The 22372-nt window shown below is 41.0% G+C and overlaps 2 protein-coding genes across 6 annotated transcripts in view; one reads left to right on the top strand and one right to left on the bottom strand.

The window, feature by feature from the left end:
* The window catches only part of LOC105683369 (acetylcholine receptor subunit alpha-like), a 97308-nt gene extending 86951 nt beyond the window's left edge, over positions 1-10357 (top strand). The window contains exons 9-12 of the mRNA XM_048660188.1: positions 7508-7654; positions 8063-8221; positions 8448-8703; positions 8796-10357. Of these exons, the coding sequence (XP_048516145.1) occupies positions 7508-7654; positions 8063-8221; positions 8448-8703; positions 8796-9023 (790 nt within the window). The 3' untranslated portion in view covers positions 9024-10357. The remainder of the gene's footprint in view (positions 1-7507; positions 7655-8062; positions 8222-8447; positions 8704-8795) is intronic.
* Positions 10358-10655: 298 nt separating this feature from the next.
* Positions 10656-21941, bottom strand: LOC105683479 (aminopeptidase Ey-like). 5 transcript variants are annotated; one of them, XM_048660185.1, is made up of 18 exons: positions 20413-20941; positions 20129-20328; positions 19644-20043; positions 18991-19441; positions 18749-18907; positions 18233-18541; positions 17830-18010; positions 17572-17725; positions 17417-17498; positions 17158-17332; positions 16793-16985; positions 16095-16372; positions 15835-15971; positions 15571-15744; positions 15329-15469; positions 15181-15262; positions 14929-15097; positions 10656-10926 (listed from the first exon to the last, which is right to left on the bottom strand). In XM_048660185.1, the coding sequence occupies exons 1-17, from the start codon at positions 20474-20476 to the stop codon at positions 14939-14941; spliced, it is 3339 nt and encodes a 1112-aa protein (XP_048516142.1). In that variant the 5' UTR covers positions 20477-20941; the 3' UTR covers positions 10656-10926; positions 14929-14938. The 5 variants fall into 5 exon arrangements, with proteins under 5 accessions (XP_048516142.1, XP_048516143.1, XP_012251518.2 ...); XM_048660186.1 differs by having other exon boundaries at positions 10656-10920; XM_012396095.3 differs by lacking the exons at positions 10656-10926; positions 20413-20941 and adding an exon at positions 21032-21941 and having other exon boundaries at positions 13760-15097.
* Between the last annotated feature and the right edge of the window lie 431 nt (positions 21942-22372).

The raw sequence follows: 22372 nt of genomic DNA, 5'->3' as shown, positions 1-22372 counted from the left end.
CCGCAAGCCCGACGTTCGTATGTCGCTGTGGAGTTTTATTTTCTTTGGTTGTTATTATTTTTACTTTTTGCTCAAGTAGCCCGAAGACCCGCATGCGGAGATAAGTAGGAACTGAAATTTGATTAGATAAGAGGGATACGCCAGAAACGCTCTCGCGGGCTCGATCCAGGGGCGAAAAAGCTTCTGACCTCTTAACGCGCAGGCTTGAGGGTAGCTGGGGAAGAGACCGCCTTAACTTGATCTGTTTTATGCGTTTCGCGTGGCCTGTTTGCGCTGTTCCGCGGGTACAATTCCCGTTACGAGAATTGCGCCCCAAGCGAAAGGTAGAATCCTTCAGAAACAATGGGATCCTTGCGTTATCCTCGTGGAATTTTAATTCACCCCTTGCGCGCGGCTCGCCTCTGTATTCCTTTTAGAAACAATCGAAAAAATAATCTCAGTCTCCCGGACACTCGATCGTTGAAAAATTCGATAAAATATCCGCAATCGACTTGACTTTGATTCGATTACAGGAGAGTGAGGTTTTTTTTTCGTCTCTTTTCCACTTTTTCTCTCCTTTTCTTTTCTGTTTTTTTCTTTTTTTTTTGTTATTTTCTTTTTTCTCGCGAAGCAACACAAACGGCAGATATTATCGTTCGGAGATCGAACGATAACTCGTAGCGACGTGAGACTGTCTTCGAGATTCCGGGACATTAATTTTGAAAGTGTCCCCGTTATCTTAGCGTGCAAAAGTTCATTGACTCAGCTGTGCTTTCAGATGGGGTGTAAGCCGTTCCACCCTGTCCTATGTATACCGGGTAGTGAAAGGTCTTTGAAAACCGTTCCGTTCACCGCCATCCATGCGAGTGCAAGTTAATATTAATGGCTGCATTTGCGTTATGTATACATATGTATATGTACGTATGTACGAATACGTGTGTGAGAAAATATAGCTACACATGTACGTATCTGCTATACATTCGTGTCAACGGGCGACGAGCGAAGCGAAAAGGAGCGCGAGAAAATACTGAAATCCATAACTCGAGATCTGAAAATTTCCACTGACTTCTAGAAAACTTTTGAATAACCTGAGATATGCAACGTTTTGATGCACTTTAAGCCACACAAATTGCGAGCTCTTCCGCTCCCTCTATATCCATCTTTTCCTCTCTCGTTCTCTCTCCCTCTCTCTTTTATAATAACAAGGAACGAGATTCTGCATATACGGGGTATACCTGCACTCAGTTCAGATTCCTCATCAGAGCTTCGGTGCAATTAAATCAAAAGAGACTGAGGCACCTCGAAGTAAAAAGAAAAACGAGGAAAGATTCTTAAAAAATCCAACGAAATGAAATCGTGAAAAATGGGGATAAACTTTGCGGTAAAAGTTCGGTGATGTACGCGATAGAAAACATGACGCTCAATTTTTGGCAATTTGGTAGAAAGTTCGACGGACCGCAGATGCGGTTTTGGGCATCGTTCCCATCGCGTCCGTCGACGCCAACTTGGTGATAAAGGTGTCGACCGAACGTACATTCATACACGCGAACACCTAAGTAAATACCTCACACGTCAAAGTTTACACAAATACGAGGCTCGTGTAAATATCAGCGTGCATTGCCTACATTACTGCCGTACACGTGGTAATAATATCGAGTTAAAGTTTCGAGCATTTAGACGCCTGGAGCAGAAATGCAACATCGGCGGTGGCGTCTAAAAGGGGGCTTTGCTCTTGTCACGAGGGAGCAAGGAGTCAAATGCAACTGCGGCACCGGGAAAGCTGTACACCTATACACATACACGTCCGACATGCCACGAAACTCTACGGGCTAAACCTAAGCCGCCAGACTTATGGGCTGGAAGTAACATAATCGGAGCGGACGGCTCGGTTTTGCTGCTCTTGACAAAGGTGCAACGGAGTTTAGAGAGAAGGAAGAGATGACGGAAACGAGTGGGTTAGCAACGATTAACAATCCTCGCGTGGGTGACGCGCGACTCTTCGGGATTACAACCAGCTGGATGGAGTAATTTTCGCGCAAGTTTCACACGCGTCCTGAACCGACTTCGTTTTATCTCCTTTTTATTTATATTTTTCATCGTTTTTTTTTTTTTTTTTTTTCTTTTTCCAACCGAATATACCCATATCAAATTTCATTACCTCTTCTCAACCCCCTCCCTGCGTACAGTTGAACGGGGAAAATTTAATTTTGGTCTTTCGACTCCTGATGGCCCTGGGTATAACCATTCGTTTCGAAGTTTGCGAAATTTATATACCTCCGCGAGTGTAGTCCCGACCATCCCTTCTGATAATCCAACGTACACCTCTATGTCTGTATAGGTATACTTACGTGTATATAGATATACGCGAAAATATAAATATAACCCACTCTTTTAGCCGCGAGAGAAAAGTCTTGGAGCGAAGACGTTTCACGGGGTTGGGGGCAGGAGAAGAACCGAAAGAAATAAAATGAATAACTAGAAAAAAAAAGAGAAAAAAAAAAAAAAACTCATCCCGCTTTCAGAACCGAGAACGTCACTTGCAAAATAGGTATAATCCGTCACGTTGTACGGTATACGTATATATTATTTACAACAAAAACTGCTTCGCGTCGGCAATTGGTCGGAAAATCCCTCGCTCCGAAATCCCACATTATTAGATTTTTACTCGATCTCGATCGAACTTACCCCTATCGTGAGTATACCGCGTGCCGTCATCTACTCCGAAACGCTCAACTTCATCCTCGGCTCAAGTGACATCCGTCTGAAGAGGGTTAACACCATCTGCTTGTTAGGTGGAAACTAGACTACCGTAGATTCTCTAAACCGTCAGTACCCAGTATCACGCTACCTTGAATCGCCGTTCGCACCGATCACAATTTTTCGATATCCACCACCGCAACGTCATTCGAAATAACTTTACATTCCTATCGCACCCTCGGTCATTTGTATGGTGGAACATAAAAACCGTGATCGCGCGACAGTTATAAAAATTTTCACGTCTACTTTGCGCTTCGCGCTAAACCGTTTAACGAACTATAAGATGATGATCGATCGACGTTAGTTAGCTCCCTGTTACTTTGCCTCGCACCTCGGAGGACTTCTTCTTCTTCCAAACTCCCCTTGTATATCGTGTAGATTTATTATGTGCAGGTTGAGTCTTCCCTACGTGAAAATTTCGGAAAATGTCTAAGCCTTATCAAGCAAACTCTCAGCCGTTCTACGTTCATCCTATTCTGGAAAGAGCTTCCTCCAATTTTCTCAATCCTTCCGATCCTCGTAGCTATGTGGAGCGTTCGACGTACGTACATGTAACGTAAGATCGGAGCGGAACCGGTGACTCCTTCCACATTAGCAGTTCCGTGTCACACGTTGAATCGTAGAACGCATAATAGACAGTGTACCGAATTTCCAAATGCTCCTTTCTCGGGATATAGTGTAGCCGGGGTAGCTCTGGTTGCCCGCATATATTCAAACCCGTTGCATGCCGGCGGTAGTTAATTACCAACTGCACACTACACGACACACGCGGTACAGTCCCTACGCCAGAATTGCTCGAAGCTCCAATATGTTCTCGAATCTATTTGTCGAGCTCAGGTATTTTCGCGTAATCGATACCCTCTCCCCTCCCCCCCCCCCCCCTCCCCCTTCTCGACGAACCCTGTGCATGCCCTCTGTAATATGCTATCACGCTTCGCGCTGTATGTATAGGTCATACCTCCTGGCACATATCTACCATGTAAATAGGTATGGGAATGCGCCGGCGAAGTTACTCTGAATAACAGCTGCACTCCGAGCTCTTGTAATTAATCTGCTTTGTACTTCCTCACTTTACCTCACTTTTGATGAATGGCTTGGAAATCGGCGCAGACGCTCCGAAACTCCGCCCGTATCGTTTCGCGTCGTTTTTCATGAAATATTTATTTATTTATTCAATCGTTTCTTTAGTCGCAAACGATTCGGAGTCGTCGTTCCGCCCTCGGAGCTCCGGGCACTTTGGTTAATCCGCTTGTAAGTACCCCCCGTCCCTTTGCGAACGGAATATCGGAACGGTCAAAAGAAATCCGGACGCGACGCGATTGCGGTTTTCACTGATAGACGGTGTCGACGTTTCCCGTGTCCTTCTCTGTGTACTGTACAGTACACGTATCGACGCGAACGTTGGATATTTTCTCGTCGAACTTTTTCCCCGCAACGGTCACGAGAGAAAGCGAGTACCGGGTAAAAGAGGAAAAACTGTGACAGAGAAAAAAATAAAAGAAAAAAAAAAAGAAAAATAAGAAAAAAAAATGGAAAACGTCCGCGCGATCGCCGCCAACAGTATTTTTCTTTATTCTTTCGCCCCACGGGGGAATTCTACAATCTTGGAGCGGATAACCGAACTGATTGAATTTTTCCTCTCGCCGGTGAAAATTAAAGCTCTGTTAGAAAAAAAAAAGTCGCGGAATCCCGTTGCAACGTGCGCGGAGGTATTCGAAGCCTTTCCGAACGAAAGGCTTCGATTTCTCAATGATATTTGTACAAGTCATTTCTTCGTTTGATTCGGTGTATTCCCCGTGTGGCGTTGAGAATGTTCATCGGACGTGATTGGAATTCATGAGGTCAACGGGGTGTGGCGAGTCGGAACCGAGCCGCACGGGGTAGAAGGGGGTACACCGTTACTCCCGGTACCGCCACGTAGAAACTGTTCTACGTGGCCTCGGGGAAGAGGCGTTAGTCAGCGTTGAGGTAAGAGGGCGGTGAACGCCGACCCGCGACAGAGTGAAGCATTACCCCGAGATTAGAAGAGTCGGGTTTTGCTCCCCGCGGTCTCCAGGTTCCAGGTTCCACTCTCGGTTTCGGATTCGACTCGCTTTGTAGGTAGACGTGTACACCTGACGCGTGAGCGCGCGGACCGTTTCCAGGGCAATTACAGCCCTCAAGTTTCCAGCCAATCAAGCGACGCCGAAGAGAGTTATCGCGGCGAAAAATAACGCTCGCCTTCTCGCGGGGGACAAAATTTTCCCGAATCAATAAATGCGCGGTTATTGTCATTTTCGCTCGCATCGTCGCTAATCCGATCCGATCTAGACTCGATCAGGTTTTACCTTCACGTCAGCCGGTCATGCGATAGATTCCTCGAAAACGAGTCGAGTTGATTTTTCGATTTTGTTGTTTTTTTCTTTTTTTTTTTTTCTCGTTGGCATTTTCCAAAAGTTCATACCTCCGAGATATAAAGTCGCAGCTTTTTATACCGCGACCCTCGCCGCTTCTCAATTTAAATCGCATTAAAGTATTAGCGATAAGAAGGTCTGGGTAAAACTATCACGCGCCAACGAGTATTTAGACGTTGAAGGGTTGAAGGTCGAAGCGCGTCGTACGTTCGCTCGTTAACAGACGCTCCTCAGATTTCCAAGGATGAAGGTTGACGCGGAGGGTTGCGGAAGACTGGGAAGAAATTATGTCGCGAGTATATGTACTCGGATGGATATTCTATGTACAAATGAGGGAGATCCGACCGTGTACGATGATCGCGATGACGAAATGAAATCAAAATCGAAGCCAACGAATCGGAAGAACATCATCCCACTCGGTGCGTTCAAAGTTTTGGGTAAAATTAATATGCGCAGTGAACGTTCTGTGCGGCTGAGCGATCCTGTCGGGAGAGCCAAACTAATTACCAAACAAATCTGATAGAACTCGGAGAGAGAGAGGGCGATAGAAACGGAGGGAGGAAAGAGGAGGAGAGAAAGGGAGAGAGGAGACCGGCCGAATAGCCACGTTTTGCCGTTCTCTCTGAATAGGGGGTAGGTATATTCGTATATATACATAGCGTTGAGGTTACTGAAAATAGCTCGTACACCGGCAATTAACTATTAAACGTCATTAGGTGAGTCTGCAGCGTTGTTTTGACGCTGTAGGTGTATATGGCCGCTCGTGCGGTTCCCTCGTACTGATCACTTCGGCTAACTATCGAAGGGGCAGCGAACTCGATTACCAATTTTATTCTAGTTACTTGTTTTTCCGTTTTTTTTTCACCTATATATTCGGCCATCGCTTTACGGAATGCAAAATATTTGGTAAAAATTGACCGGAGAAAAAAGCAAAGAACGAAGCTCATTTTTATGCTCGGTATTCTACGAGCTGATCGACGTATTTCCGATTACTATACAGATTTTGATGCAAGTAGCATTGTTTCATTTCGTTTGAATTCCTTCGATAAAAAAAAAAACTTGCCTTCTGCTTTTGTATTCTGTTATACGAATTTTTTATTTATTTATTCGTCTTTCGGAGGACCTATCTCGCGATCGTCGGATCGAGATAAGCGAAGAATGAAACGTTTAAAAACCTCCGAGCAAGGTTCGGAGGATCAGTTGGCTTGTGATAAAACTCGGAGAATTACGGGAAAAAGTAAAATGGGTGAACACGGGGACGGTGGCGAAGAACACCAGAGAGCGGAAAACGGACGAAGGCGGTACTCGCGGCAGCGGTGCCACCGGGACATTAATCAGAGACAACATCGACCAAGTGTCGCCTCCGTTCCACCCCCGCAGGGTCGTGCGACGCTACTCAACCCGGAATACAGGCTCCCGGCGGACGACCCTGGAACACAACCGCTGCACCGACTCCCCGCTAGCCCTTCGTTTCCTACAACACCGAAGAGGGTTACGTAGACTCTTCGAAAAGTTACGTGGAAATGTAGAAAGGATACTTCAAAAAGAAAAAAACGAAAAAAAACATCGGTACCGATAAATACTACGAGTCCATATCGACGGCCTTTTACATTTTCAAAAATTCATACACGTGACTTCGACTCAACGAATCCACCTGCCTTCGCTCATGAATTTTCAATCCGCACAGTCCTCGGGAATTCTTTTTTCTTTCCCCAATTTAGAATCGATCAGTGAAATTACGATGGCGGCGGTATACCCTCGAATCGGCGGAGAGGATGATGTGCGAAAATTGGATGCTGAAAATTTTTATCTCCGTAATTTTCTTTTTCTTTTTCTCTTTTTTATCGGTGTCTTTTACCCTCCCGATCGTCTTCGAGATCTGGAGAACTCGATTGAGCGGACAAACGACGAACGTTCTACCAGCGATGGGATATAAGCCGGAAATTTTAAAGATTGGACTTCAAGACCGGCGCGTAGACGTATATATATTTATAGATATTGTACGTAAGCGGTATACGTTCATTCGAAATGAAAATCGACCCCCTAGCTTATGTACTAAATGAGGGACAATACTCAACCCCGTGTATTGAAGATATATATACGTGGTCGTGCGGATCGTATTCTCGTGGCCACCGTGCGCCCCTCAAATTGAGCCGAGAAAATATGAAAATTAACGAGAAGCGTGGATATAAAATGGGAATAAAAGTTGCGATAACTGTTCGTACGGATGGAAATATGCGATTCATACAGATCCTTTCCGGTGAGCGGAAAAAGCCAGGAGCAGAGAGGGAGCTCGAGATTTTTCTTCAGATCTTTTACAGAAGCTGTATCGCAACGTGATTTCAAAGAGATGCTTTTTTTTGGTTCGACTGTTTCAGCATTTGCGTAACCGTGGTCGTTCTAAACGTTCACTTCCGGTCACCCCAGACTCACAGGATGGCGCCGTGGGTGAAAAGAGTATTCATTCACATTCTTCCGCGGCTATTGGTGATGAGAAGACCGCAGTACAAATTCGAAACGAATCGGTAAGTTTTATTTCGATACGCAATCGATGATTTTTGCTGACTAAGAATGACGCAGTAAAATAAAGAAGACGTTAGAAGATGTATCGTAAGAAATGACGTACGAATAGAAGAAACTATCGGCGAGCAACCGACAACCGGAAAAGATTCACTTTTGAATTATATCGAGACACAAGGGCATAAATTTGATCTCCATTTCTCCTCCCCTTTTAGAACGTAGGTACAAAAGATTTATTTCGTCGGTTCAGATATCTTTTGGAAGCCATCCAATCCCACCCCGCACAAGCGTATAGCTGCTCACGCTCGAAAGGAGAGAACTTTACGATAGTGGAAAAGACCTCGAGAAAAAAAACCTGACTTTGTTTTTGAATTTTCATCTCTGTTATTATCCTTGTTATCTCGTCGTTATAGATACTCTTCCGGTCGTGTCTTGATGCGGACGGTAAGAGGTAAAGAAAAACCTTGCTATTATCCGTATCATCCGACAGCCCAAGATGACAGTGAAGACCACATCGGGCCCAAAAGATTCCACAGTCGCGTTTCCTCGAAAGAGGATCTATCCCCGTCCAGGTAAAATTCCTCTCATTTATTTATTCACTCCTTCATTATTTATTCATGTATTTTTTTTTTTTCTTTTTCTTCTTTTTCTTCTGACTCCCAACAGAGGAAAGTCTTTAAGTCGACAAATATCAAACGTCTAAAGCTTTTCAAATCGTATATTATTATATACCTCGATGTGCACGTACACACACCTGTGTCTGCGCTCCGTTCGTTTGAATATCGGTGAAACTTTCAGCCTCGCTGACGGCGTCCGCTTTGGTGGTAGCTGTCAGATTCATGGTCCGACTCTTCCACCGCTTCCTTTACCTCTCCACTCTGAGACGGAAGAGTTGACGGTATCCGGGGACGGAGTAATAGAGGAAATGAAAAGTCCAGTTCTTCGAAATCCACCGGCATTTTCCCATTCGAATTGTCCACCGGAGTTACACAGATCTTGTATCTGCGTAAGGTTCATTGCCGAGCACACGAAAATGCTCGAAGATTCCACAAAAGTAAATCATCAAAAATTCAAATATTCCTCATAATTTTCACGCACCCGTGAACGTTGTTGCAATTTATTTTCTTCCCATGATCGGAATTTCAGGTGAAAGAAGATTGGAAGTACGTAGCGATGGTTCTCGACAGGTTGTTTCTTTGGATATTTACACTCGCTGTCCTCGTCGGAACGGCCGGTATAATTCTCCAAGCGCCAACTTTATACGACGATCGTGTACCGATCGACAAGAAATTTAGCGAATTCGCAACCACGACGGTCGTACGTTGTCCACCTCAACAGTCCACGCCCGAGCCCTGCACCGTAGCCAAAAATTAACCCCCCCCACCACCACCACCACCACCACCCCGGTCGAGAGAAGATAATAATACCCTCTCCGCACCCACCCCCCAAAAACCCAACAAAATTACGGTAAAAGGGCTCAGCTGAAGAAGAAGATGAAGAAGAAGAAGAAAAAAATTGAATAAAAATTTCAAACAAAGAAGAAGAATAAAAATTTGAAAAATCCAAACGTGCCTGCAGGCGGATTGAACGTATCTCGTCGTTACCCACAGGTCGATCTTCTATACCTATAATAATCAATTTTGTTTTCCTTATAATTTGGAAAAAAATATCCTCGTTTAACGGAATAATACAGGAGATATTGAAAATGTTGGTATGCTGCGTAGAAATCAAATATCTTTCATCCGACTTTACCTATACAATCATGGCAATCGCATCGTTGTACTCTACGTCGCCGGTAATAAGTAATTTAAAAAGCGTATTTGGACAAAATTGAATAAAAAAAAAAAAGAAAGAAAATATTCAAGATACGAAAAAGAGACTAAATAATTGGATCGATTGTAAAAACATGACGGAGGAGGAGGTTACGTAGGACGGTTCCATTAGCGGTTTTGCTGATATTATCTTCGCAGATTATCATCCGGTGGATAAATTATAAATGGCCGCCAAGACCGTCATTCTCTTGGTTCCGCGCCGTGTTTTCACGAGATATCGTGGTATCTACCGACCCAAATTTAACGAGAGGATAATGGAAAAGTCGGCGGAAAAGTAAAGAGGATTGGAAGGTCTTGATTTCACTAACGTGCCACGAGTATTTGATTTCTCGATATTATAATTCGGAAAATGAGATGAAGAAGTGAAAATATGAATGTCGGAACATGATATACCTATATATACAACCAAAGAAAATTAAAACGAAAAAAAAAAAACAAACTCTGATTAAACTATTAGAATAAACATGACAGGGCTCATAGATTATCTTGAGGTATTGATACCCCGCGGATCTTTTTTTTTTTTTCTCATTTTCCTTTTGCGTCTCAACAGATCACACCGCGGATGCGTAATAATATCTTGTTATAACGTGTATAGTCTGTGCTCAAATTTTCGTAACAAGGCTGCCATTATAGTTAATTCGTTGTAATAAAATGAAAAAATAGAAAAACTAATGATTAAAAAAGGAAGAAAAATAATAAATATATAACGATACTATGAATTGATATATACCTATATATCTAACGCAAAAATAAAGTATAACCAATGTTGTAACATAGGTAAAAAGTTTCCCGATAAAATATATGTAGTAAAAACAAAAAAAAATTACGAAAAGAAGAAAAGAAAACGAAGAAAAACAAAAAAAAAAAAAAAACAAATCATAAGGATAACGATAAAATAAAAAATTATACTCGCGTAGCGAAACGTATAGGTATATTGTAAAGGTGAATATTATACATTGAAATTCATTCGAAATTTTAATATCTCGGTCTCGATTCAACGAAAATTCAGCTAATCATCCGGGCCCTTTCAAATCGAATTGGTGAAAATCTGCCGCTGTCGTTGCGCCGCTGGCTGGTGTATACCTTATAGTCGAATATACCTGTGTAGGTAGGTAAGCAAAAAAGCGTCGCGTCGTATCTTTCATCTCACCTTTTCCGTCCCAATATAACCGGCGAGACGCGAAAAGGTATTGGCAAAAAACTGCGAGCTTTACAAGAACAGTGCTCCAAGGTTCCCGTTGTTCGTGTCATTATGAGTTATTACCATTATTAGTAATAACGTCGCTCTGTGATTAATACAACATCTGTACCGTAGTTTTTTGCGATTGCCTCCGAGCCCAGCGGAAAACAAATGTAAAAGAAATTTCCACCGTACCGGGTACCCGTAAATTTTCTTTCTCGTCTCCACGCACACATCCCATAATCGACATCCATGTGACCTGTAACTACCATATTGGCGACACCTTGTGATCGAATGAATAAATATATACATAAATAAATATATACGTATACAACTATACACATTTATATTTAAATTAGAAAAACCACGTACGTTTTGTAAAATATCCGATGAATTTAAACCTGCAATTATTAAGATACGCGAGAGAGTATAATAATACTAATAATAATAATCATAATAATAATAATAATCATAATTGAATCAAGAAAATTAGCTAGATCTTATGGTAACACGATCATAATTGTGCAGAAAATTTAATCGATACACACATATACGACGGTTACAACAAAATAATAATAATAACAATAATAGTAATAATAATCACGAACTATAATGATAAGAACTCTATACATATAAATATTGTAGATATAAATATAATTAGCACACATAGGCATCGTTCGTGTAAAAATATACATATGGGTATACATTATTCATATTAGATCGTATACAGCTGTACACAGAGCGCACCCACAGAAAATAAAACTGACAATTTCCAGGGGAGCACGTTATGGAAAATATGATAGGGTGGATCTCGTGTTTCAAATAATTGAAATAGAAAAATGGTAAAAAAAGTTCACTTCATTTGTCTGTATCGGCATCACGCGGCCCAAGTGCCTATGACAATTATCTTACAATCGAACGTGTACAACTCATTATCGATCCCCAAATCTTTTTGTACCTCAAACATTCTTTTCTATTTGATCCGAATAAACGGATAAATAAAACATTTCCACGTGTGTACATGATATAACCCATTCGCAATGTATTCGATAGATGGTGCTCCCCTGCCGAATACTTTCAAATTCACTATGATAATAATTATAATAATGATAATTGTAATAACGATAATAATAGTTCGCGTGGAAATAGGATATTTTGTAAGAAAGAAAAAAAAAAAAAAATAGAAAAGAAAAGGAAATGTGAGCATAAATAAATAAATAAATGAATTTAAAAAATGGAAGCATTATATGATAATAACAATAACCAATAGTAAGGATAAGGACAGGTAAAGCATACAAATTCTAAAGCTGATAGTTGTAGAATGTTGAGTAGCCGTCCGATGTTGCTCAACAATGTAGTTTATTATCGATGTTGCTACATGAATTTTTATTAATTTGATATGTTATTTATTTATTTATATAATTTATTTTTTTTTTTGTCAGAGTACCATAAAATAACCCGCAATTCAAATGATGTACGTACAATATACCGAGTAATGTAGAACAATAATCGAAGCGAATCAGATAAATGATCGCTCCGTTTTCGGTAATAAAAACTTGTTCAGAAATATTTGAATAAAGTGTACTTACAATGCATAGTGAAAATGAAATTTGTCATTATTGGGACCAAATCGTCAGCCTAAGACTATTAACTCTTTAAAATTACATAATAATATCTCTGATATTTCCTGTATACACTTTTCAATAAAATGAATAGGAAATTTTACCTTGCATATGGTTAACGATTTATGAAATTGGTTCTTCGTATGTATATCTATCTCTTTCTATGATACGATGATCGTAAAATTGATTGACGCTACACTTTACCCTAATATATTTTGATCGAACAAGTTTTTAGGCCGGAAATCCGAAAATTTTCAAGTTGCATCCATCGAGTATCACGTTATCCGTTGGCGAGGGTTGTAAGGTTGAAACAGAATTCAAGAATAGGTAAGATAAGACAACCTAATTACCGAAACATAAAACATAATATTATAAATTTAATAGAAAACCATTTGTACATAATATTCGATTAATTCAGGTGATAAGTAGCTCCCGTTGCGGATAATTTTTAACCACACAATATGTGTTAATTATAAATAACCTGGAAAACTACGAAAACTGAAAAAATTTATGAAAATGTATGTATAATATACGGGGCATTCCACGTCACTTTTATTGACGGTTAATTTTGAACGATTCGTTATTTTTCTTGCCAAAGATTTTGAATTTTGAAAAATCTGCGGATCCTCGCAAACCTTGAATTGATCATCGGATAATTTCGGTAACGGAATTAAAAATGTCAGGATCAAACATTGATTGAAGTGACGTGGGATGGTTCATATTTAACTATATAGGGTACGAAATGATTCCAACGAAACTATTAACCTATATATGTAGATATATTATACATGAATAATATGAATATATTAGATTATTAATGTTGTATTACGATATGAAAACTATTATTATATAATGTTACCCAAGTTTTAGACTATGTAGTTTAGCCTACAGAGCAGAGTATCCGATACGTGAGAAAAAAAATTATTTTTAAAATAGATCACGAATATAGAAAATTGCTATTGTTTTTTATGGAACAATAATTGAAAAAATTTGAGAAAAAAACTATGAGAGAAAAAAAATAACGGCGAGAGAGAGATAGAGAGAGAGGAAAAAATCATATAAAAGTTACAAATAAAGTAAAATAACTTATAGTAGTCCTGAAACCATACTAAAAAACGTAGCAAATATTTAATATACATATGTATATGAATATATATGATAACCAAGAAAAATACAAGTTTTGTATTAGTATAATAGGGTTAAACAAAAACAAATTTGCAAATGATATATATAATATGTACACGATAAATAATTGCAAATATGTTCAGGATGTAATCGCATATTGTGTGGCTGCTTCGCTGGATCAATCTTCTGTTCACGGTCGGCGAAGATCACCCCCGAATATGGTCTCGACAGATCAGGCTTGCCCCTGAATTCAAGTTCACATGTTTTTCTCGTCTTAAAAAAACTCTATACACGTCAGAAAAGTGAAAGCCTCAAAAGAACCACGGTACGTCAATAAGTTCTTTTTTTTTCAGTCTTCGTTCACTTCGTGAAAAGCGGTCTATTCGTGGCCAATGGCTCATCGAAAACTCTTGTCTCTTCTTTCGATGGGTGGAGTTTTTTTTAGACGGAATTTTGCGAACACAAATTTTCGTAGATCTTCACCGACCTAGAATCGCCGGATGACCTAGCAGATCAGTGACACGATATGTAGTTACACCTTGTGAAATTGAATAAGAGATATACATACATGAATATTATACATAAGATAAGGTGAGTACAGTTTTCTCTAATGAAATTAGCAGCAAACCGACTAGTAAAATTAAGCTGTAAATAACGTGTAAATAGACAACAAAGAGACGAAAATAATAATAATACCGACATCGCATTTTTTACAGTAAAACAAAATTAAATGAAATATGAAAATGATTATTTTTCGAAATCTGCAAGCTCATTTTCCAAGTTCTAAACGTCATTCACACAGAAAAAAGAAACTGTCATTGTTATACCGATATGAATATAACAATTAAGTGCACTAACGTGAAGATGGTGTAGTTCCAGCTACAGTTGTTGAAACCCCATTACTGTTTCTGTTACTGCTATTATTATTGTTATTATTATTATCATCTATGTTATTATCATTGTTGTTATTTTTGTTATCATTATTATCATCATCCGCGTTATGTATTATTTATATAATATATTTGAATATTTATATATAAAATTCGTATATAATTATTATGTATATCGTACGATGTTTGTTAAATATATATGTAATTAATAATAATATATATAATATATATATAATCAATGTAAAATACATAAGGTATAAGAACACTGTTGCTTGGTTTTGTAATCATGCTTGAGAAAAGCATTGGAATAAAAATTCGTTGTCGTAGAACTTTATTGTTCCCTAGAAGAATATATTTTATCCCATAAAATGATTCAGATAAAGTACGTGAAAATCAACTGAACGCGAAAGAAATTTTACTTTTCTTCTCATTCGTCGTCCTAACATGGAAAAGATGGAGATCGGTAATAGTATTTGGCACGATCCTTTCTTCCACAAGTTATATTCATGTTTTTTTTTTTTTTTTTACAACGAGATCTGAATTTTGAGACGCTTCGATATTCAATCGTACGACGGGAAGTTCGACTCCAAAGAAAGAGCAGCTAATTTACACATATATGGAATAACTAACCTTCTTGTCATTACGACGTACTTTTGATGTAATCGACAAGCCACGCGTTCAAGGGAATTAGGTTTGTCTTCAACCAAGAACTTCTGGACCTTGCAGCAGATTCCGATACCGCTATCGTGTGGCCCATGGACTTCAATTTTTCGGAATTATTTTCTTTGAATATCTGGAACTAGATTAAATAGCGGGATGTGCGATTTATAGTAAATTTTAAGGGCACTAATTGTTCTTATTTTCGTCGAATTTTATACTCACGTCTTGCAAATCCTGTTCGTCGATCACCCCGTTTATGGAAGCGATCAGGAATGCTCTCAACATTTTATAAGATTTTGAAAACCTAGGGGAATTTTTCTCTTACAGATAAAACTTTCGTCCGATGAAAACTTGACAAGTTATCACTCACCTCTCGGATATTTCGTTCCAGTGTCTTCGTAGAAATTTAAATGCCGATCTGGCGGCCATTGGATTATTACCGATGCCATGAAGAAGAACTAGACTTTCCGCTTCGTCGAATTTCTCGGCCTTTAATACGTCGTCCAAAATTCTTTGGAAAAAATGAATAATGTCAATGAAAAACTATGAGAAATTTCTTTCTAACGCTAACTATTTTGCAATCGCGCTATTATTCAGATGCGGTGCACTCACGACTGCAAAATCCATTCGACTTGGAAACATGGCAAAGCAGTCAAAAGTTTTAACTTCGTTCCTTTGTCTTCGGTATTGGAAATTTTCGAATTCAAAGAATCCCACTCAGATTTTCCCCCGAATTTCGCTATCGTACATTGATAAATTATCTCTAGATGAGAAGGCATCTTGTTTCTGAAAGGAAAAAATTGAAAGAAAATATCGCAACGTTGTTGACGAGGGGAGGAAAAAATTACTTGAAAAAGAAAAAAAAAAACTTCTTACGTGCTTTTCACGTGGTTGATGCATTCCGGATTATCGACCAGGCAAGCCCATTTTATGGCCATTAATTTCAGTCGAGTCTCGCCGCTCTCGGCTGTCGTTTTTTTGAATAGAGGTGATATGAATTTCGCGATGAATTTCTGAAAGTTATAAATATATCGATCGTTCGCGGTATCAGCTGTTTAACATTTCCCGTCGATCATTCTTCCCGCGGTGCTTTCGTCGTAAATAAATACGCTTTGCATCATCTCGTTTTTGCTTACCTGGAAATTCGCGTATGCCGGGGTATCGTATAATACGTTATTCAACTGGACCATATTTTCCAGGGCAACCGCCCAGGGCGAGTAATGAGTTTCCTTTTCACGGAGATAACTAATCAAATTAAGGGCTGTCGGATATCCCAAACGTCCGGCTGACGCCAGAGCGAGGACGTCGTCGACCATAGAAGTTCTTGTGGCCACGGGGAATTTCTCAAACGTCAAATTCAGCGCGGAAGATAGCAGTTTCCAATTATCCTCGTCGTAATTAACCCGATAGTACCCTTGATAGATATTAGCAAAAAAAAAGTGAAGAAGAAATATTGAATACGTGACGAAGCATAGCTCGCTCGTTCCTGCAAGAGCCCAATTTATTTCCATGAATTCGGCTGTTGGAATAATTATCCCATCATCCAATTTATAACTCGGCGCTCAATTTTCCAGAAATGAATTAGGTAAGTTACGCAGGTTGCACACTCCTTTGGGGCTGAGCTACACTAATTTATTACTCAATTGTACGAGATCAGTTGTGCGCGAGAAGCTTTGTGAAAACATAGTTGGCACTAATCCTCCTGAGTACAAAGTTAAAACGTTAAGCAGATCACGCGACAAACAGTAACGTGGTCAGACTCGAGTTATACTCCGTGATGATTTCCACCGCACGTACACGTATATAGGTATGAACGGATATTCTCGTGACTCACCAGTTTTATTAACGTTGAACAAGGCCCACTTTTTTTCAGTTTTGTTCCCAACATTCTCCAATTTCACTTCCGATTCTCTGGTCAGCCAAATTTTACTAGGCGATGAAAAGCTGCCTCCGTCGACGAGGTAATTCACAGGAATGTACCAAAATTTTGATTCCGAAACTGCCGAATTATCGAAACGAAATTTTTCCTGTAGGCGTTCAAATGATTCAGTTTCTGATCTTATAGCGCATCAGGTCAATTGTTTCAGATAAAGGTCAGACGAGTCCAATTGTAGTTCAAAAGACTTCCGGAGGATATTCAAAAATCGTTCATCGTTTGATCGTCAAATATCGTTCGGATGAAAAAAAATATCTATTTACCTGGCGGATCACAGCAGTTTCAGTTTCATAGTTTCTGATAACAGTGACGACCGGAAAGCCGGGTTGAGAAACCCAGGAATTCATCACCTGTCCAAGAGAAACACTATCTGGAAGCCACTGAGCTTCTTCGCCCATCGCGGTCCAAAAATCCGAGACCCCAGCGCTCGATTTTGCCCTGAGGATGACGTCAATTTTTTGGTGATTTTTTGTTTTTTTTTTGTTTCATTCATAAGTGAATTGGCTAATTTAAAATACCCACCACCTAGACAAGAACTTTTTGAAGCCATTCCTAAAGCCGGGGTCAGATACCACGCTATGCAACATGCGAATCAGACATGCACCTATAAGCAATTAATATGTTCCCATAATAAACATCTACTGCCGTGAAATGAAATTCTGATGAAAAAAATTCACCTTTCTCGTACAAGTCCTTCGGATAATTTATCTCCAGACTCGTTAAGGTGAGCCTGGATTCTAAGGTTTTCGAAACTTCTTTCGCATCTGCTTCGAAAGCACTGTGTTGTATCAATCCAAAAGAATCGGCGAGTGAATCGGATGTGGAAACGATCTGGAAGATGTAAAAAATTCACGACATTTTTGACCGATTGGATACTGCAGTTTCGATCCTTCATCAAGCCAGCCACGAATGAATAACAGCTTGTTTCTATTCACCTTGTCTGTCAATAAATATTGCAGATAGATCAACGAGCTTTCCGTAATCCAGGAATCCGTTAAAGTCCGAGCGCTGACTAACCCCCCGAGCCATTGTCCGCCAATTGCTTTTACGAGGTTTTTAAACGAGACCTCCTTAACCGGTTCCGGAGATTCTTCCGTCAAGTAGAATATCGATTCCCTGAAATATATATAGACAATCATGATGTCTGGAATAAAGATTCGCACCTCTGGGGACATCCGAATTTTCTTTAATCATCGAATCGGTCGATGGATCAAAAAGAAAAAAAGAAAATTCCATGCTGTATTGCAATTAAAAATAAAAATCCATAGAACCATAAACGCGGAGAGACAAAGAACGGTACGACAATGAGTGTAGAGATGAAAAAAAAAAATCACTCACTCCATCAAAATAACTCCGGTACTACGAGTTCCGTCGACTGGGAGACCCGGCAAAGCGGCAAAGTCTAATTTCGGCATGAAATAAGAAGTTGAAAAAAAATTATTAAGATTTTTGGTAATCGTTGCAATTTGATCGGCGATGAAACGAGTATCGCCATTTACTCCGATTCTGCCCCACAAAGTCAACGCTACTTTTGCCTCTCCGGTATCGACTTCCGTCAACGGTTGTAAATCGGCGATAACGAATCCTAAGCTTCTCGTATCTAACGGAGGAGAGTCCTCGAAATGGTCCACCATCGAGTCGTTTGAACTGAAATAGAATATCGACGGTCTTGAAAAAACAAACATCGCACCTACGTGTTCTGTAAAACTGCACTGTACAGTCAACTCTGCATTCGCAGTAATCCCATAAACTATGCGTAAAGATAAAATAGTTATTAACTCTGGAATGTCGGTGACAAATAAATGAATCAGATTAAACCAGCTGCCGGCAAAGTCTCATGATCGACATACTCACACGAGCTCCGTAGATTTCAAAGGCATATTAGCCAGGACGCTCAATGTGCTTGGTTTCGCGACGGAGAGGGAGAAGGCGGCTTTCGAATCGGAGCCTGTATCGAAATTCGGAAATAATCTACGGGGCCCAACGGGCTCCATTTTGGTTCCAAGCAGCCACCTTCGGTAAATCAAATCATTTCTATGTACGCGATATACACGCAACGAAATAATCGATCGAATAATTTAATCGACGACACTTACCTCTTCTGACCTTCGAGGTCATATGTATTGGTGAATATATATTCTCCGTCTACTTTTGCGTCATAACTCAAATCAATGGAGTACTCTCCTCGTTCTATAGGAGTGTCCAGATAAATGACGTAGAATCCTTGAACGGGGTCAGTTTCTCGACGTTTCAAGAGAACCTCGGTGGACTCCCTCTGAATCGCCGGGGATTCGGAAGGGTTCGAAGCATTCGATACGGGGGCTGAATTTTTTTGCGACACCTCCGGTTCTCCGTCGTCGACTATTTTCGGAGGGGTCGTCGACACGTTTTCAACGGTGACAACGTCCGCGGGCGTGGAAGTCAAGGTCAAGGAATCATCGCTCGAAGAATTGTCGTTTGTTCCGTTGGCGAAGTCCATTGACAAGGTCACGCCCATAGCATCGTCTGAGCTTGAATTCACCGCCAGAACACCGCCAGCTCCGACATCTGCAGACAATGGTCGTAGGACAATGATATTGTTGTCGTTTGTCGCCCGTTCGAACAATAGGCTAAGGGGTATTTATATTCACCGGCGAATCAATCGTTTGATAAGAACACAATAAACCGGGTGGAAGGTAACGTAAGAGAGAACGAGGCGATGAAAAATAATGGGATTGGAGTCGAACGCGACTAGCGAAAAAATTCATACCGTTTATCGTCGTTTCCGGGGGACTCGTAGCGTCTCCGTCGGTGACGTTGACTTTGGACGCCTCCGTTTTATTGGAATGCTGAGTTTCATCCGGATCGTCTCTTCGTCTTCTGGAATGTACATTTGTCGCCGTACCATCGTTTTTTCGAAGTGAAACCAGTTTCGCTTTCGAAACATCGATATCCTTCGCGTTGAAGACAAGTTCGGAGAGAGGCTCCGTTGCGTTGTAGATAAAATTAATGACCACGTGACCCTTGACCTGCGTCACGGTATCCTCCATTACGGGGGTTAATTCGATCGCGTAAAGAGACGGATAAACCGCGGACGAAACGATGAATTTCGACGACGTATTGACCCCGTCGATTTCATCATCTTCCGCTAGTGCTGGGACGGTTACGATCTGATAACGAGAAGTTGCGAATGATGAAAATCGGTGAGAGATAACGACCGAGAAACGAGCTTACGGTTCCGATCTCAATTCTCACCGGTTTTTTCATCCAAGGAGCGACGTAGGCCCCGATAACCCCGGCTGTCGCGACACCAACGATGAAAATCAGGACGATAGCCGCAGTTTTTTTATGCGACAGAAAACAGCCACCGTTCCTCTTGTATTCGATGTCATTTAGCCCAAGATCACTCGTCATGAACTCCGATCTACTTCCAGCTGCCTGAGCCATGTTAGCAGCTGAATAAATCATACAAAAAAAAAAAAAATCGCGTCAGTTATTGAGATTGAGAAAAATCTTTCTTCCAATTCAACGATTCGTACGATTAGCACGTGGATTCTTAAAGAGATTATAGTAGTCCGGTATCGAATCCAGCGACATCATCATCTCGGGATGAGAGGGTCGGGTTTGTGTCGAAACATATTAGATGCCGAGATTTTCGCCACTTTTTCAGTTTCCGAATCTGGTATATCCCAGTCAAATATCGAATGGCAACTGACCCGTGGGAGCTTGAAGATCGGATTTAAATTGTTTCTAGTTTTATAATTTAGGGGGCCTGCGATGTGCGCACGAGATATTACGCGGGTATACCTTATCAAGTATATAACTATAAGAAGGCACGCACGCACGTAGATCGCCGCCACCGTCATAAATCCCGTATCGTATTTAGAGGCAAGCCACTCGTGGTCCAGCGAACGCGGGATTATAGCCAGATGACGGACAAGTATACTCGTATCGTGCAGTAGCGATACGATGAAAAACATGGACACAGTCGACGTACGGTTGATAAGAAACCGCACCCAGCTACGGAGGTTTTAATTTTCTTCGAATAACGATTTTCACACGATGCCGACATACGGTGCAAGGGATCGAACGTTCGTGGAAACACTCGTTGAACCGGGGGAGTTTTGATCATAATTTTCTATTTCGCTAGAAACTTACAATTGCGCCTTGCCCAGGGCTCCCAAGAGCTGACCGATCCCCGCCTCATCGAGTCACTCGATTGTCGGATGCACCGAAAAAGGAAAAAAAAAAAAAACAACAGACCACCAAATTAGAAAAGCTCGAATATCGAGGGCACTTCGTTTGCCCAAATGGAAACAGGTGGAGCACGATTTAAAGTATGCTGCAGCCGTCGATATCCCGACTTGTACGGTTTTACATTAGCTGAGATATGGGTACCGGAGACTGAAACTTGAAGGCGACCGTTCCCCCACCTTCCATTTAAAAGTAACATCAAACTGCAGGTATACCTACTCACTATTCGCTATTCTATTTACCTATTCTTCTCTACGAATGGATCTCCCTTCCATCTCGACGAGCAAAGGTATAATCTCGGTAGCGATGTCGCTGTTCGTTTGTTGCGTAATCTTTCCTGCTCGTCCGGATCGATCGTCTCGATCCAGAAATCAGGTCCTCCGAAAAGCCGATCCGGTGCACGGAGAAAATAAATTTCATAATAATCGAACCTTCGTTCTCTCCGGGTATTCAATTAATCGCGAATAACATGAGAAATCTTCATTGTTAGACCATCAATTATATCTCCGTAATCATTGAACGGAACGTTGCGTCTATTTGTTGTTTATATAAAAACGAAGGTTTTACGGTTAACACGATCCTCGCATACGGGGAGGCTATTATACATAATTGCATCCTCTAGTCGATGACGCGGTTTATAGTGTAAATAAAATCTATACCGGGGTACGTGAAAAAACAACGGCCGATTAATGAAACGGAGGAATGAGGTGATCCGGCCTCAAGGCCTCGCCGGTCAGCGGACATGATTTATATCAACTGCCGGCGAGACGATAACATTGCCAACGTCGAGCACGTTTGATAACGTTACGCGACACGCAATAGAATCTCAATATAATATTGGGGGATGGTCAATTTTCACTCATTCATCGGTCTGGCTTTCTGCGAGCGGCGGTGACGCTCCGTCTCCTAAGTTTGTCCAAGGACTTCCGAAATCCGTCCATTCTTCGACGACGACGCGACGCCGGTGACAATCGGGGATTCGCGGTGACATGCACCGCCTCACGAATAGCGAATCGGCTTAACTCCTCACAGTTTGTTACAAGTATACGATGTCATTCGTTCTATTGACGATAACTGTACGACATGATCACCCGATTCTCCTGCCATTCTATTTCATTTCATTGACTAAGCCGTAGTTCCCCACAGGTTTACTCGCCGGTACGCCTCACTTGATACCGCAACTATTAGAGGCGCTTTTATGACGTGCAATGCGGAATTGGATAATAGGGGTCCACCGGGTATCCA

The sequence above is a fragment of the Athalia rosae genome, chromosome 1 (genome assembly GCF_917208135.1).
Source record: "Athalia rosae chromosome 1, iyAthRosa1.1, whole genome shotgun sequence".
Classification (NCBI taxonomy): Eukaryota; Metazoa; Arthropoda; class Insecta; order Hymenoptera; family Athaliidae; genus Athalia; species Athalia rosae.
The sequence above is the reverse complement of the archived record's forward strand: the minus strand, read 5'-3'. Positions and strand labels throughout refer to the sequence as shown.